A 16,293-nucleotide genomic window follows, 5' to 3' on the forward strand; every position below is an offset into this window, starting at 1 on the left:
CCACAGTTGCCACCATTGTTGACAAGTAGCTGGTGACCTTGCTTGAAATGTTTTGTTAATGTGTAAACGTGTAATTGTCAAAATATAAATTGTAACACTCACGAGGTATCTTTCCTATTATTAGCAAACTCCTTAGATGGCTCATGGATAGAAAAATCCTATGTCCGGCGTTATGGCACCAAAATTGGGGGGTTGAACCCTCGACCTTTGGTGTTAAAAGGGCAAAGCTAATTAAGACAGTTAATTAAGATATAGTTAGTTAAGGCACTCTAACCCACGACCTTTGGTGGGAGTTGAACCCACTTGGAGATATGGGTGAACCGGCCATGTCTCCAAGTTGGATTCCAATTGACATGGTGAAGGTTGAGAGTCGAATTCATTACCTTTGGCATTAATGAAAGGGAAGTTAATTAAAATAGAGTTAAGTCATTTGAACCCACAACATTTGCTGTTGATTAGGGTGAAGTTAATTAAAGGATTAAAGGAGTCCTGGCACAAAAAAAATCCACATGGTTTTTCTGCTTTAATAAGTAGTTACTGACCCAGTAATCACGGCACGAAACCTCATTTACTTCAGAGCGCGACAAGTAATTATTTACAGTCTTTTTTGTAGCGACCAGTCGAAGTTTCGGTTCCAGAGAGCAACGAGACGGGAGAAACGGGAACGTAAACAAAGTGGTCACGTGTTCGCAAAAAGCCATGACGTATGCTTTGACGTGCAGCTAACGTGCGCGACTAACTTGCTGAATATTGTCGTGCGACTGCCGCTTCGGTCGGACGACCTCAGCCAATGACAGCGCCGGTAGCGTGAACGTCATGGCCACGTGGCAGACCCGGCAGGGCGAGGCCGGCGAGCGGGCGCCTCGCCGCTCTGATCATGTCTATTCTTTTTTTTTTCTCTCCCTGGTCGAGACGCGGGCCTCTTTCACCGCTGACAGCAGCACATAAATCAGCTACAATTTGTTTCTGACACGAAATAACTTCTAGAATAAAGTGACCTCGAAAAAGTGCGAGTTATAGACCGTTTTTTCGTAGGCACTGCCATATTGTGAACGCAGTGGCGCCACCTATGAGCAGCGCCATATACTGACTTGGGTGAAAGCGGTCTTTTGCATGGCAGGTATGCGCTCGGCGGTAGGTTCTGGCGTTTGTTTTCACGGTCGTGCGGTCTATTTAGTATGACGTGCATTTTCTACGTGGTAAACGGTTCTGTGAGACGTGCTGAAGTGGTTTAAGGCGTCATGGCAGGTATTTCTGCTGGCGTTGAGGTGGACAGAACACGCATCGCGACGTATGCGCATATATTTGAGCCTACAATCAGCCTCGGAGATCAATTGTGTATTTCTGAATGTTCCAATCACTAATGTGACCTTATTGCAGTATTATCCTCTATTTCTAAGCTGCGGTTTATGAGCCATGAAACATACGTGGCGATCGTAACAGCGTGGGTACCGCTCTGCTACGATAGGAGCTGTGCTGTTATACTTTGACAATCGTTCAAACTGTTCGCTGCATGTTACATTGTGTGACTACTTGGTTGGATGGATGAGGTTTCCACCCATGAATAAAATAGATTTGGCTAGTAATAGCTGCATACCTTACAGTCTGAATTAAGCTTGTCCAGCAAAGCGACCGTTTACGAACTGCGCGAGCGTCCTAAGCAGTAGTAGGTGCTGGATTACAGATATATTTGTTCTATATAGTGCATGGTCTAAGCATACGGCATCAGCGGTTATATATCTATAAACGTTGTGCGGTGTTAGCCCGTTTTCTCTTGCTTTTTAGAGAAAGAGGATAATAACCGAATTTCTTTTTTTGGTTGTGTTCGTTCAGTTCTCTACGACGCACTCACACGTATTACGGAAATTTTGTGCTCAAAAATAGCCATCGCATTCTTTTTATGCCAACCCTCTCATATATTATGGCTGTATACAGGCCAAAAAGGCAATGCCGAAGCATACAGCTTATATATGTATCGTGCTGGCTCACCAACCGCAGTGATCGCTGTGTTGAGCAGCGGCATGCGCCTCATGCCGCAAGGCTAGCGTAGACATATGGTAATTTCAAGCATACTAGACTTGAAATGTGTGAGAACGATGCCAATGTATCACAAATATTTGATAGCGCCTGCCGCTCAGATGTTTCGTGGTTGCCTTAGGCTGGCCGTGCACGAGCATGTGCTCTTATGTTTTATGTTTTACACTCCCTACGCCAATCGATCAGTTAGTGAGCTGATTTACCATTTATTGCTGGTAATACGGAGACGTCGGTCTTCTTTGTTGAATTAAAATTGATATAAGCTAAATAGTAAACAACACATACACGCACCGCGACTGATAATGCGCGCACACCGCGGCTGATTTTGCGCGTCACATTTTTGCGCCCCCAAGACATATTTCTGCCTACAGTAGTTACCGATGCACCGAAAGGCTTCCCTGACGACCTTATATGAACGAACATGGCGTAAATTTCACAAAGTAAGATCTAAAACATCTCGAAATCGTTCCGCAGCACGCGACAGCATTACTTTCAAGCAGCGCCGCGCCGGATCGCCCAAGCCAGAGAGGAGGAAAGGCTCTCCGCGCGCCCTATCCTCCTCGCCCGATGAAACGGTCTATAAAACGTTGTGCGAAATAGTAAATCGGTGGTGTGATTTCTACTCAAACGCGGGAAGCGCAGACGCACCAGCAATCGTCTGAATACGAAGCGGCTCTCCTGACTGGCGTGTCTACTCATCGCTACTAACGGCACCAGGAAAACTAACCGTATTTTCACTTAAGAGGAACATAAATGTCCAGGCATTGATTGTGCTGACGAATTTAGGCGCTTTATTACGAGCTGCGGACGCATCGCAAGGACCCTCGGCCCCGGATAGACGACCGGCGAGCTAGGCCTATATTGTCTCCCAGCGATCGCAAGCTCACCTGGCATGCTCGTTCGCTTCTGTCGGCGCCAATGAAATCAAATGTGCTGCAATTTAAGCGTGACATAACTGTGTACACGTTTTGCTGACTAACATAGGCACTTCGTTATACGAGCTGCAAGTGATTGTGTCACAAGCGCAACCGGTGTCGGATTTGATGGCCCAGCGTATAGTGTACTCTAGTACACTAAACTCAGCGAGCTATGCCTGCCGGCTCCTGGCCATCGGCGGCTGTCAACGGATCCAATACTGCTAACGCGGCCTTGCGGAAACACGTCTACAGTGCTCGCATAGACGTGTTTATATTGTCACTGTTTGTTTCAAACAAGATAGCTGTGCAAATACGGTTGCTTTCACACTGTTCGAAGTTATGCAGCATTCCAAACATCCACGCATGGGCGCCGGTTCTGGGTGGAGCTACCCGCCGCTCGCTCATTCGTACCATGTGTCCCGAATCGCCGCATGCGGCAAGTCGCACACGACACGTTGTACGACAGAATGCACAGAAAATCGCACCATGTGTCTCGCGCTTTAGACATGGCCAATCACTTAGTGACTCAGATATTGCGGCCGGCGATGGAGAGGACGAACCTCAACAAAACCCTCACATCGGCCACAATCAATGGTAAGACACAACAAATCGGCATTGAACGTTGTGGCAGCGCAGTGAAGCTGATAGTGTGAGAAATATCCCGATGGACACGACAAAAACTGCAGTTGCAGCGACACGGAGAGCGTCCCACTACAAGTACAACAGCTAGAACAAGCAACAGAGAAGAGCACATGTAAGCTGCATGGCAGCCAACAAAAATTCGTGACGTAGCCGCATGACGTAGCGTTTTATTGGCTATTTACATTCCCGCTTGATGTCAATGTCACGAGGTGTTCTGTTTTGCGGTTGGCTGCGCGCACATACTTTAAAATTGATTTTAAATATGTTCTAAGTGGTATTCGCTGCTGATATTTTATAGACGATGTGTGTGTGACCAACTAAATCGAACTCACAAGTTATCTCGACTTCAAATTTTTGTGTCGGTACTCCTTTAAGGCACTGCTAATTAAGGTAGAGTTAATTACGGCATTCAAACCTTCAACCTCTGGTGGAAGTTGAACCCACAACCGTTGGTGTTAATTAGGGCACTCGAACCCACGACTTTTGGTCGGAGAAAATAATAGGAAGGGCATTCGAATGAGAATGACAAGTAATTTAATGTCTCTATAGCTCCCAGGCTTTTGCCTTAGCCTTCATCTTCTTTAGCGTATGCTCAAGTGACTGTCAACTTTTTTATATAGTCTTGGCAATCATCAAAATGTGAAAACTGGGCTCACAAGATTGTAAATCGGTATCTTGATCATTATGAATTAATACAAATCCTGCAATGGCTATATGAAAAATGTGAGTTCAGTAAGCACTAGGTAAAGCATGCAAGTGAGTTTCACAGTGTCATATCAACGTTACTCCAATAAAAAATTCTTGAAAATTCAACTTCACTAAAACAAAAATAATGTGAAAAGGGTGTTAACACTCAGAAAATGATGAGCGTTCACAATGCCACAGTTATATTTAAAAATATTAAAACTGGTTAGTAGGAGATAATATCACATACTGATGAATGACCCAAAGGGTATGGCCTGCATGCCAGCACCTGCTTCTGGGGCCACGAAATTCTTTTGAATCTCTTGAATGGAAAGCCAGTACGTGCTAGCTATCTTTAAAAATATATACTAAAAGAAAATCCACACAAGCAGAATCCTGAGAAGGAATGTTCATCTTGGTAGGCAACTTGCCCAAGAAACTTCTCGCACCACGAAAGTGGCAAAAACATAATGCTGCCAGAGACTTTAAGATAAGCATTGCAAATGAGAAATATTTCTTGACACTTGGAGAGGAGCGCAAGAAACCAAGCGATACAAACATGTCTGAAAATGAACTACCAAAACATTGCTCTCAGGACATTTCTTAAAACACTTTGCAAGGCAAACAAATGTACCACAAATAGTCAGAAGCACAGCGCTAAATTTCAGTATGCAGTGGTACAGTTCTGCCTAGTATATACGTACTTGGGCCATGGCCAACTGAACAGAAGTCGTAAAGACACACCAATGAAGCACACTTCATACTGCTCGTGTGCAGTAAACTACCCTGAACTTACTTTGAAGTGCGTGCTGATTTGATATCTGTGGCGATGTGAAGTGAAAGATATTGTGAGTTCAAGCATCTTTTTTCTTTATAATCTGTTCAGATATACCAGAAAGTTAATAATTACATATTTTTAAGCGAAAAATAAAGTGTTATGTGTGAAAAAAAATAGTGATGTAACTGAAACCGAAAGTTTTGGCTTTTGACGCATAGGGGGGTGTCCAGCTGTGCATGCAGAGGTCATGCAAAATGGCTACTCATAACCACGTTACAATAAATAAATGCAATGATAACTGACATTCTGGGCTTTAATACTTCAACTTTAATATTTTCTAAGTGAACAGATGGATAGTTTGCAATTCAGTAACACATTCTCCCTCTCTTAGGATCTCGAACATGCACATGATGGGGAAAACCAAAGTGCCCTGCCACAGTGCTGGAACAGAAATGATTTTTCCTCTTCCAGCCTCTCATTGTTAGGCATTAGAGACAATTTGGTTGTATTTCTACGGCATGGTGCAATCATCTAGTCACAACGCACAATGTATGATCAATGCGTGGAAGCTTTGGATGTGCAAGAGATGTTCAAATCACAAAGACATTCAACGTCCTTTGGATGATCCTTGGCTGCCATGTACTCGTGGAACATATTATAGGTGTGAACTAGACATTCTTAAATGTCTTGGATATTTGGTCTTTTGTGGTAAGCCCAATGGACATTTGTGGTTTGCTGGGTACGACATGAAAGAAGAACAGAGGAACAGCTTATTCCGGAGTATTTATCTGTGGTCACATATTGCAGTGAAAGCTTATCCTCGTTCGTAGTACCTAGGTGCAGTCCCCACATTTTTCTGTCGCAACTCGCGCATGTGCACGCATGTCAGGAAAATGCGGTGCATCTCTCTCATGTCTGCGCCATTGACAAAACGCAAGTGGCAGTGTCTGTGGACTGAAACTAAAATAGTAGAAAAAATGAAGATGTTTTGCACTTGTGCACCGTGCTTACCATTGCCGTAGTTGTGCAGCTTGCCAGCGATTGCCATGTTTGGGCTAATTTTTAATTGAAAATTCTAGTCGGAGAGCAAAATTGCATGTGCTACTTGGCGCGTCTTAGGTTGGTGTTTAAAGATCTACATATTGCCTGTTCAGAGCTCCACCTAAAAATAGCAGGGTGATGTGTATACGTTCTTTGTTTCAGGTCTCGGAAATGGCTGTGTCCGAACTTCCTGGTAATCCCAATGCAGTGTGGACTGTTAAAAAGAAAGCAGATGGTAATGCTTCAAGTAGTCTTGCACTTATACTTTGGGGTGGCATTCTTCTTTGGCAGCTGCATTACTACTATTAGCGTCTTATGAATTTTTATTAACCCTTTCAGTACTGCAGGAAATGACAAAAAGTATGCCGAATTTTCCTGTGATTCGAGAAACGTGGCCTCATGATGATACTTGTCAGAGGTAGAGAAAGGATTAACTCGAAATTTGGATGTGTCCTTTAGGGCACTACAGTAATGCTAGTTTTAGCAAAATTGTTTTGTTCAAAATTTTTCTGTGTTCCCACGTTAAAGGGGCCCTGAAATACTTTTTGAACATAGTAAAAAAATGTTGCCAACCTGTGAATATATGATCCAAATATTATTGCGCTGCATGCAGCAGGGAATTTATGATCTTCTGTCAAAAGAAGTGAACAGTCGCTTGCTCTCGCATCCCTAATGTCATCGAAAGCACTTGGCTTTCCAACGCTATTGGCTGATTTCGTGATTGTGAGAACATTCTCAGTAATACACACTTACTGATATTGAGTTAAATAAATGAAATATATATATGTCTGCTATCTCAAAAAGGCAGAAAAATCATTTCATGTTTGCGCTGCACATGGCCTCTGAGATGGCAATGGCGTGCTGTGTAGCCTAGTCTGCTGCGGTCACTGCAAGGTGCTGCAACGAGCCCTTTTGCGCAGCAAAACACACAGCAAAAGTTGAGTGTTGCTGTCGCAACACTCAACTTTTGCTGTGTGTTTCTGTGCAAAAGCACTTCTGCCCAGTGCTTTTCCGTGTGGCTCAGCGCATACACGGCCCGCGCGAACAGCCATGTGCAAGCCACGTTTGGGGTAGAAGTGGAGCTGCGCACACTTCATCATGGTCCCACACGCTCAGCCCCGCCTCCATCAATATTATGATTGCTATTCACAATAGCAGTCAGAAAAGTTGCCTGGGACCATGTTGTTATTATTAAAACATCAAGAAACTCTGGACACAAACTATGGAACATGGTGACTTTTTATATCCATAAAGAACTTTTTACTTTTTCTGTTGGGAAATATTGAAGCATAGTTGAGCGTGCAACTTGTTAATGAAAAGGAACTTGTAATGAAATGGAAAGAATTGCATAATAGTACAATGAAAAACCACCCGCTGTAGTAGCGTAGCAGCTTGGCTGTTGTGCTGCTAAGTCCAAGGGCGCGGGATCAAATCCTGGCTGCGGCGGCTGCATTTCAAGGGGGGGGGGGGGGGGGGCAAAATGGAAAATCTACAGAATGCCTCATAATCATATCATGGTTTTGGCACGCAGAACCCTAGAATTAAATTTTTTTGATGTGAAAGCGTCAAATGGCCCATTCAGCAAAAAAGCTAGCGACGTCTGTAGCAGCGAAAAAAAAAAAAAATGGCACCTAACTTCCCATTGGCTGTGATGACACGTCATGAACGCACCTTTCACACTCGTGACGCTGGTTTGTGCAACGCCGAGCATGTCCAGTATTCCGGTGACCATGGGCGAGCTGGGCATTTTGATGGATCGGCGGAGGCGTAAACTAAAGCCCCTGCATACAACTACTGCTGGGTTGAAGGAGCTTTAGCACAGACATTTCTGATCACCCTTCAGTGTCTGACCTTCTAATCAATGAGGAAGGTGTCCTGATCCTTCTTCTGTGCATTAACGCTAAGAAATCCCCTGGCCCCGACAGGATCCCGAATGAGTTCCTATATAGATATGCTCAGTGGGTCGCCAAATATATTACCATAATCTTTCAATCTTCGCTTACCCAGCGAAGATTTTCTATGACCTGGAAACATGCTAAAATAATTCCAGTTCACAAAAGTGGGAGCACATCAGGCGTAGGTAACTACAGGCCCATTTCTTTTACGAGCACCTGTTCCAAACTGCTTGAGCATATAAGTATGCAAACATAATCAAATTATCTGGAAACTTACAACCCGCCGTGGTTGCTTAGTGGCTTTGGTATTGCGCTGTTAAGCACGAGGTCGCGGGAACTAATCCTGGCCACGGTAGCCGCATTTCAATGGGGGCGAATGCAGAAACACGTGTTTACTTATGTTTAGATGCACGTTAAAGAGCCCCACGTGGTTAAATTAATCCAGAGTCCCACACTACAGCATGCCTCATAATCAGATCGTGGTTTTGGCACGTGAAACCCCATAATTTAATCAATTACGTTTTGGAAACTTACAATTTGTTATCACCAGTGCAACGTGGTTTACCTAAGGGGTTGTGTACGATAAAGCAGCTTGTTCAGACCGTTGACAATCTTTCACAAACAATAAATAGCCAAGGACAGATTGACCTAATCTTTTTAGACTTTGCCAAAGTGTTTAATAGTCATGTATCTGAACTGTTGCTACAAATGAATTAAATATTTGAAAATCAAATATTACTAAGTGGTTTACATCCTACCTTCACTTTCGAGAGCAGTATGTCGAAATAGGTAAAATCCAGATCCAAACCAGTTTTGTTCGGAGTACCTCAAGGCACTGTTTTTGGGCCCTCTTTTATTTCTTATCTTTATCAACGATTTGCCTTGTGATATAACCGTCCCATATTACAAACAGTATTGTTTGTAGACGACTGCGTCATATATAATGTGATAGAATCTTTAGGTGACCCATTAGACCTCGACAACAATTAACAAAAAATCCTCAAATGCTATAATGAATGGCAAATGTCACTGAACCCAGTAAAAACTGTTTGACTATAACAAGGTGTCCCTGAGGTATAAATACAGCATCGGTCCGCCCGAACTAAAAAGAGTGACAAAATATAAATATTTAGGATTAATGTTTGCTTCAGGCTTGAGGTGGAACACACACTTCGGTGAAGTCTGCAGCAGGGCAAATAAAGTTCTGTGGGGCGTCAGACAAAGGTTGTATAGCGCACTCCCGAAATCGAATTATGCAGTCGTGCAAACCTTTACCCTTTAGAACTAAGGCGTAAGTTTGACTGATTGAAATTTCTATTTCTAATTATTCATAACCAGGTTAAAATTATTTTATTTGAATTTTGTGTAATTTCACCAGATCAACACTTCAGATACAGGCACAGTTTATACATACTGCCGCTAGTTTCATGGAATGATACATTCACGTATAGCTTTTTTCCGAGGGCGATTAAAGAATGGAATGAATTGCCAAATCGAGTTGTCATATCTTCCTCCGTTGGAGCTTTTACTGCTGGATTGGAGGCTATTTTCACCACTGTGAATGTGTCTTAATTTGTATTTCTGTTTGTAATATGCTTAAAACAAGTGTATTTTGTCTTTGTTTACCACATGTCTCTATTTATAGATACTAGATATAGTTTTTTGCTGGACATGTAGCAAAGCTTTGTATGTTGTATTTTTTATCCAGTCCTGTAAAGGCCCTTTCTTGAGCTGACAGTATAAACAAATAGCTGTAAGTGAGCAGCCTGATCAACCTGCACGGTCCAGCCACCTGGTGGTGCAAAGCTTAACCAGCCAAACACAGAGCTAATATTGCTGTAACCAAGCATGAAACATTTTAAACAATTGAAAAAACGTGTTCAAGATTGCGCTCCTACCGAAAATTTACGCTAACAGCAAAGTAGAACAAACTTGGTTACTGCTATATTAGCTCTGTGTGGTTGAGCTCTGTGCCACCAGGTGGCTGCACCGTGCAGGCTGTTCACGTTTGCGCTTGTGTTTATCTGACTACGGGACAATCTAAACTCTGTTGTTGCAGTAATCCTTTGACATGAAGTGATGGCTGCAAACGCGTATAGATGCTGGTGCTGATCAGATACCAACAGCCTGATGCGCTGCAGCCACTCCGCTCATCTGCTGCCTTGCAGAGGGACACGATGTCGCAGCTTGACGTATCGCCAATTGCTACGTTTGCAGCCCACAATGCACCAAGGGCGAATCATGGTGCTCGTGAGAAGGATCAAGGTCAACACTGACCACGCAGCTCGCGTCAACACGGAGCAAGTTGTAACACAAGCAGACAACACTTGCTGTGTGCCAGAAGTGCTTGAGTGTAGTGATAAATTGTCATTGTCTATTTTCTTACTTTGACTTTCTTTTTATAGAAACAAATTAAGCAACATTGCAACTATTACGAACAACTTCTGTTCACCATAAAATTGGAAAAATTATTGATGACATGACCTCGCTAGCCCATCGGATAGCTTGCTCTGCTGGCGTCAGATGGGCAACACGCATTATTTGGGGTAGGGCGGCACTGCTGCGATCAGTAGCGATATACATATTTAAAACCTTATAATAAATTACACGCTTTATGCAGAGTGCTTAAATGCGTCACTTAATGATCAGAAGAACCTACCCTAACGGCTCAGTATGTTTGTACAAAATTGTGAAAATCGCTTCAGGGTCCCTTTAAGATTGAGCATTCTGATGTGTTTGAAAACTCAATTTTTAAGTTCTTTACATAGAGCTAATCATTCTGTCTTGATGCTTAAAAAACTTTGCTGCAGAGGACTATGATGCCTACATAATTGTGTCCTTCGTCAATGCTACCTTGGTGCTCTCCATTGGCGAGACTGTGGAAGAAGTCACTGATTCTGGCTTCCTTGGGACAACACCTACGCTCTCATGTGCCCAAATTGGAGATGACGCGTTAGTTCAGGTGAGTCCACATGCATGCCATTCTAACATCCATTTTTGTGTGGAGTTGGAAACATTACGTTTTCTTCCCTTTTGAAATTCAGTTTTCAACACTTATTGTAAAAAGTAAAAAAATATTTTGGCAGCCATTACTCGTGATAGTCTGACTTTTCCTTTCGAATGTAACGAATATCAAACTGGCTCAGCAGTTGCCTAAGAGCATTTCTGCATTTCACATGCATTTAAGTAGGGACCGTAGGGGCTAAATATTAACTTAAAGGGCCCCTGAAACAGCTCGGACAAATTTTATAGACGAGTAGGGTGCAGCTAAAGTTAATCATTCGCACCACAATTTGTGTGAAGCGTCTCATATTAAGAGAGCTACAGACGATTACAAGTTACCCTCCCTCATATTCATGCATTTTCTCCTTAACTCGTTTGCCGAGTGATCGGGGTAAGCTCCACCTTCACTCGCTCTGCGTCATGATGGCATATCGTGTCGTCGACTTCCGTTTCTTTAGGAGCGAGCACGCAAAGCCTCTCTAAACTCTTCGCCAGCTCCTTGGCAGTCGACCCCAAGCGAGAGCTATCGAAGCAGCGTGCGTTGCGAGCATTCTGTCGCAGCGCCGAATATGTTTGGTATTCCGGTAACCACAGGCGACCTGGGCGTTTAAACGGATAGCTGGAGGCATAAACTCAAGCTGATGAAGGAACTTTAGCATAGACGTACGTGAGCGGCCTGATCGGTCTGCACGGTCCAGCCACCCGTTGGGGCAGAGTTTAACTAGCCAAACAAAGAGCTAATATTGCTCTAACCAAGTGTAAAACATTTTAAACATTTACAGAAACAACGTGTTAATGATTACACTTACTGCTACTGTGTGTGGTTGAGCTCTGTGCCACCAGGTGGCTGCACTGTGCAGACCATTTGCATTTGCGCTTGTGCTCATCCCGTCAAACGGCACTGTCAAACGGCCAGGCCCTGTCTCCTTGTGCTTGTGTTTACCCGAATACCAGACTCTCGAAACGCTTTTGCGGTAGTAATCCTCCGGTGTAAAGTGACAGCTGCAAACGCGCAAATCCTGGCGCCAATCGGATAGTGGCAGTCCGATGCGCTGCAGCCAGTCCGCTCGTTTGCTGCCTTGCAGAGGGACATGATGTCGCAGCTTGGCATATTGCCAGTCGCTACGTTTGCAGCCCACAACGCAACAAAGTCGAATCATGGTGCTCGCGAAAAGACTGAGACCGACTCTGAGCGCGGAGCACGTTGTAACACAAGCAGACAACGCTTGCTGTGTGCTGGAAGAGCTTAAGTTTAGTGAGGAATTGTTATTGTGCATTCTCTCTATGTTACTTTTTTTTTATAGAAACAAATTAACTAACATTCCAACTATCACGAACAACATTTGTTCACCATAAAGTTTGAAAAATTATTCATGACACGCCCTGGGCAGCCAATTGGATAGCTCGCCATACTAACGTCATTGGGGTAAATTACATCAAATGGGTAGGGGCAGCTTAAAATTCAGCCGAGCTATGTGCATGATCAGAAGGGCCTACTCTAACGACTCGGTATGTTTGTACAAGATCGTCAAAATCGTTTCAAGGTCCCCTTAAAGCTGCTAGCCTCCAAAATCTCCTCAATGCCCACTATTTTGTGCAATCCTGTACAAAACCCCAATTGTATGAAACAATGATGACATAACAATGAAAGCTCCGTTTTAAAGAAATTCTTGTGGAAAGGAGGCTGTATCTTTCACACTCCTTAGAGTGCATAATAAATACCACTTCTGAGCGATGTATTGGTGGCATTTATGGCAGCAGCTGTTACTGGAGCCATGTGATGCGTTCGTCTTGGCTAACCAGTGCTTCCCAGCCAGACCCTTGCATGCGAACGAAGAATGGCATTTTTGAATGAAATTTGAGCCACACATTATATTCATGCAAATGCAGTTGTGTATGCAGTCAATTTCTATGCGAGCATGGGAGCAGCACACTTGTGTTTTGCCCTTCTGTGACTCATTCACTTGAAACTTGCTTTTATTGCAACGGAAGAGCTTTTACATTGTTTTTGTACCAGAAAAAAAATCTTAAAAGGAGAACTTGTGCTGTGTTATTTTTAATTGTACAATATTGCATTGCTTTTTTTTTTTTTTTGCCTGAGTAATTCCTTCTTGCTTTTAGGTGTACCCTGAAGGGATTCGGCACATTCGGGCCGATAAGCGTGTCAATGAATGGCGTACACCAGGAAAGAAAGCAATTGTAAAGTGTGCTGTCAATCAGCGCCAAGTTGTCATTGCTCTCACTGGAGGGGAGCTTGTCTACTTCGAAATGGATCCAGTAAGTCCCATGCCTGATCATTTTCATTTTTCTCTGCCATGCCATCACACATTAGTTTATTAAACTGCTTCAAGGCATAATTGTCTAGCACCTGCCGCGGTGGCTTAGTGGCTATGGTGTTGCACTGCTAAGCACAAGGTTGCGGGATCAAATCCATACAAAGACACCCATGCCTCATGCATTGGGGACATGTTAAAGATCCCTTGGTGGTCAGAATGAAACCGGAGTCCCACACCATGGGTGTGCCTCACAATCAAATTGTGGTGCTGGCACGCAAAACCCCAGAATTCAATTCAATTCATAATTGACTAGTGTGGTGTTCTTTTGATGTGCATTGTGGGATCTTGGGCTAAAATAGCTTGAAAATGGCTAAACAGTATCTACTGACATGCTAACATGTTCAAAATGTTGAAGACTGTGAATGGGGTTATTTCCCTGGTGTGTAAACAGCTACTAGATAAGGAAACTGGTGTGAAAGACTAAGGCTTAGGGCGAGATGTTCCAGGGAAAGCAACCAAACCACCCACAGCAAGAACTAGCTGAAAGGAGGTTATATTGCTCAGTAGGTAGCAGTATGAGCTGTTTTGCATACATTAAAACGTGGATATGGTAAAAGTATGGTGTTCACAAGTGAAACAGTGAAAGGAAATCTGTCCTGGTGGTGGCCACACAATTGATGCTTGAATGCTGTGTTTATGGCAAGGCTAGCCATTTTGCACTAAGCTGTCGCTCAAGTTTATGCTATTTCTCTTTGTTAGTGTTTCATTTTGCATTATTCTAGCACACATGACCTTGAGTGATTGTTTTAGGGACGAAAAAAATTTCTGGTTCTTTGATTATGGTGTACTTGGAATGTGAAGAGCACAATAGAAGCTAAAGCCTCGTGACATAAATTCAATCAATAGTGCTTTACGGCAGTTTATCATAGGTGCACTTTGAAGATTTATTGTGAGCAGTAAATTGTGCAATGAAGAAAGCATGCAATGTTTAAAAGCCGTGTGCTCGTGTGTCTGATACCTGTCAGACGGGAAAATTTAATTTCACTTTGAGTGAGTGCAGTTAGACGTTACAGTCGAACCCGACTATATCGAACCCGTTTACATCGAATTATTTGATATATCGAACAATTTCTGGTCACGGTATAGTTACAATGAGTATATATAGCAAAAATTACGCTTACATCGAACAAATATTGCAGTGACTCCCGATATATCGAACGTCAAGCGGCGGAAAAGTGCCCCCAGAGGTAGGCTTTCTCTCGCGGTAGAAGGGAAACCCGGCGGCGCGGCTCCATCCAACCTGATCCAACCGCTCTCCCTACCGTGACCGCGCTGCCTCGGGCTGTTCGGGCGAGCCGTCGACACTCCCCCTGTCGCGCATAGTGAAGTCTATTATTCTCCCTCTTTCTCTATCATCTTTCACTTCCCACTCCCTCTCCCCTGACGACGCTTCGCCGTGCTCCCTCACGGGTTGCAGAATCAAGCGTCCTTCCTTTCTTTAGATCACTATCTATCGACACTCCCCAGCAAAAAATGATCCTGGCCCGCCTACAGCGCTTGCTCAGACAGCCAATCAGAAGCTCTTGTGCGCTCTTCGTGTAAGATGGCGAAAGTGCGAGTTGTGTGGCTGCTTCCCTGGTTTATCGTGTTTGCGCCTTGTGGGCCTTCTCCCGCAGTGTTGCCGTGATGAAGCGGCAGAATTCGCCTTTCGTCGTGAAGATCGAAATCATAAATCGCGTCGAACGCGATGTCCCCGCAGCGTGCAAGATTCCGAGGAGCACTCTCGGCACGATTAGGGCTAAAGTGGCCAGACTCGCAACCCGGTGCCCATGGCGCCCGACGCGTACGCACGGCCGTGTACGAGGCGTTCTTCATACGTGCCGGTTTCCGCGTGCTTGGTGATGACTGTAAATTCTGATGAATGCGACGAAGCCGTTGCCGGTGTTGCCGAAGTTTGGAGCGAGCTGTCAAAATTTCAGGGACATTCGAATCAACGGTGGACGAGTTTGTGAGTGCAGATGATGTAGTCGCGACGACGGTAGATCCCGAAGCGAAGACTACATCGCAGCCATCGTACCGAGCACAAATGAAAGTAGGCACGTTGAGGAAAGCAACTATGGTCCTTTGCCCACATCCCCCCGAAGTGATTGATGCACTCGCATTAGTCCGGTGCTTCTGCGCGAATGCGGAAGGTTGCGGCCTCAGCTGCTCGGACTCCTTAGACAACGTGGGGAAGTGCGTGCGTCGCAGGCAGCGAAATTGGCCAAGCAGAAGAAAATGCAGGACTAATTTATGCGAAACTAAGCTCGTTTCGCCAATAAAGTGATTTTATAAATGGTATGTGCTTTTATGACATCCAATTATTTAGCAGGCTTATATCGAATTATGCTCTATATCGAACTGATAGGCGTTTTTCTGCGAGTTCGATATAGCCGGGTTTGACTGTAGTGTGATTTGCAGGCTGTCGCACGAAAACATTTAGTGAAGCTCGCTATGAAACATACTCACCAGCGAGTGCGTTCGTCGAAGTGTGTAGCCTTGACATCATTGCAAAAAAAAAAAAAAAAAAACACAAAATAATACTCAATGCAGTGTTGGCACTAATTCTGAAACCACTTTTCTTGCAACTTCACATGTTATACACGTGCCATTTGTAATGGAAACCACCAATGGAAACTGCCAATGCTGCACCACTGTCAGCACTCCACTTAAAAATATGCAACATATTGCTCAAGTGTTGGGTATAATACCGTCTCGTCTTCGCTGATGACGATTTCTCATGTTGTGATATTGCAAACACAGTTAAGCCTCTCTAAACGAAATCAGTGAAATCGGCATTTTGCTTTGTTACTAATGAAATTTCGTTATACAGTGAAATGTTGTTAATACAGTGAAATGTTGGAACACGGTTTATTCGAACTGACGCTTTGGTCCTGTCGAAGTTATGTGTATTCCAATGGGCGAAAACGCCTGGTAATTCGAACGCTCAAGCATTTGCGAGGGTTAATGCAAACATACCG

At 43.9% G+C, this 16,293-nt stretch overlaps 1 protein-coding gene across 1 annotated transcript in view; it reads left to right on the forward strand.

Annotated features, from left to right (window-relative positions):
- The window catches only part of Sf3b3 (splicing factor 3b subunit 3), a 78,799-nt gene that overhangs the window by 25,070 nt on the left and 37,436 nt on the right, over positions 1 to 16,293 (forward strand). The window contains exons 11-13 of the mRNA XM_055061847.1: positions 6,262 to 6,334; positions 10,805 to 10,956; positions 13,119 to 13,274. Of these exons, the coding sequence (XP_054917822.1) occupies positions 6,262 to 6,334; positions 10,805 to 10,956; positions 13,119 to 13,274 (381 nt within the window). The remainder of the gene's footprint in view (positions 1 to 6,261; positions 6,335 to 10,804; positions 10,957 to 13,118; positions 13,275 to 16,293) is intronic.

Source organism: Dermacentor andersoni, chromosome 1 (genome assembly GCF_023375885.2).
Source record: "Dermacentor andersoni chromosome 1, qqDerAnde1_hic_scaffold, whole genome shotgun sequence".
NCBI classification, from domain to species: Eukaryota; Metazoa; Arthropoda; class Arachnida; order Ixodida; family Ixodidae; genus Dermacentor; species Dermacentor andersoni.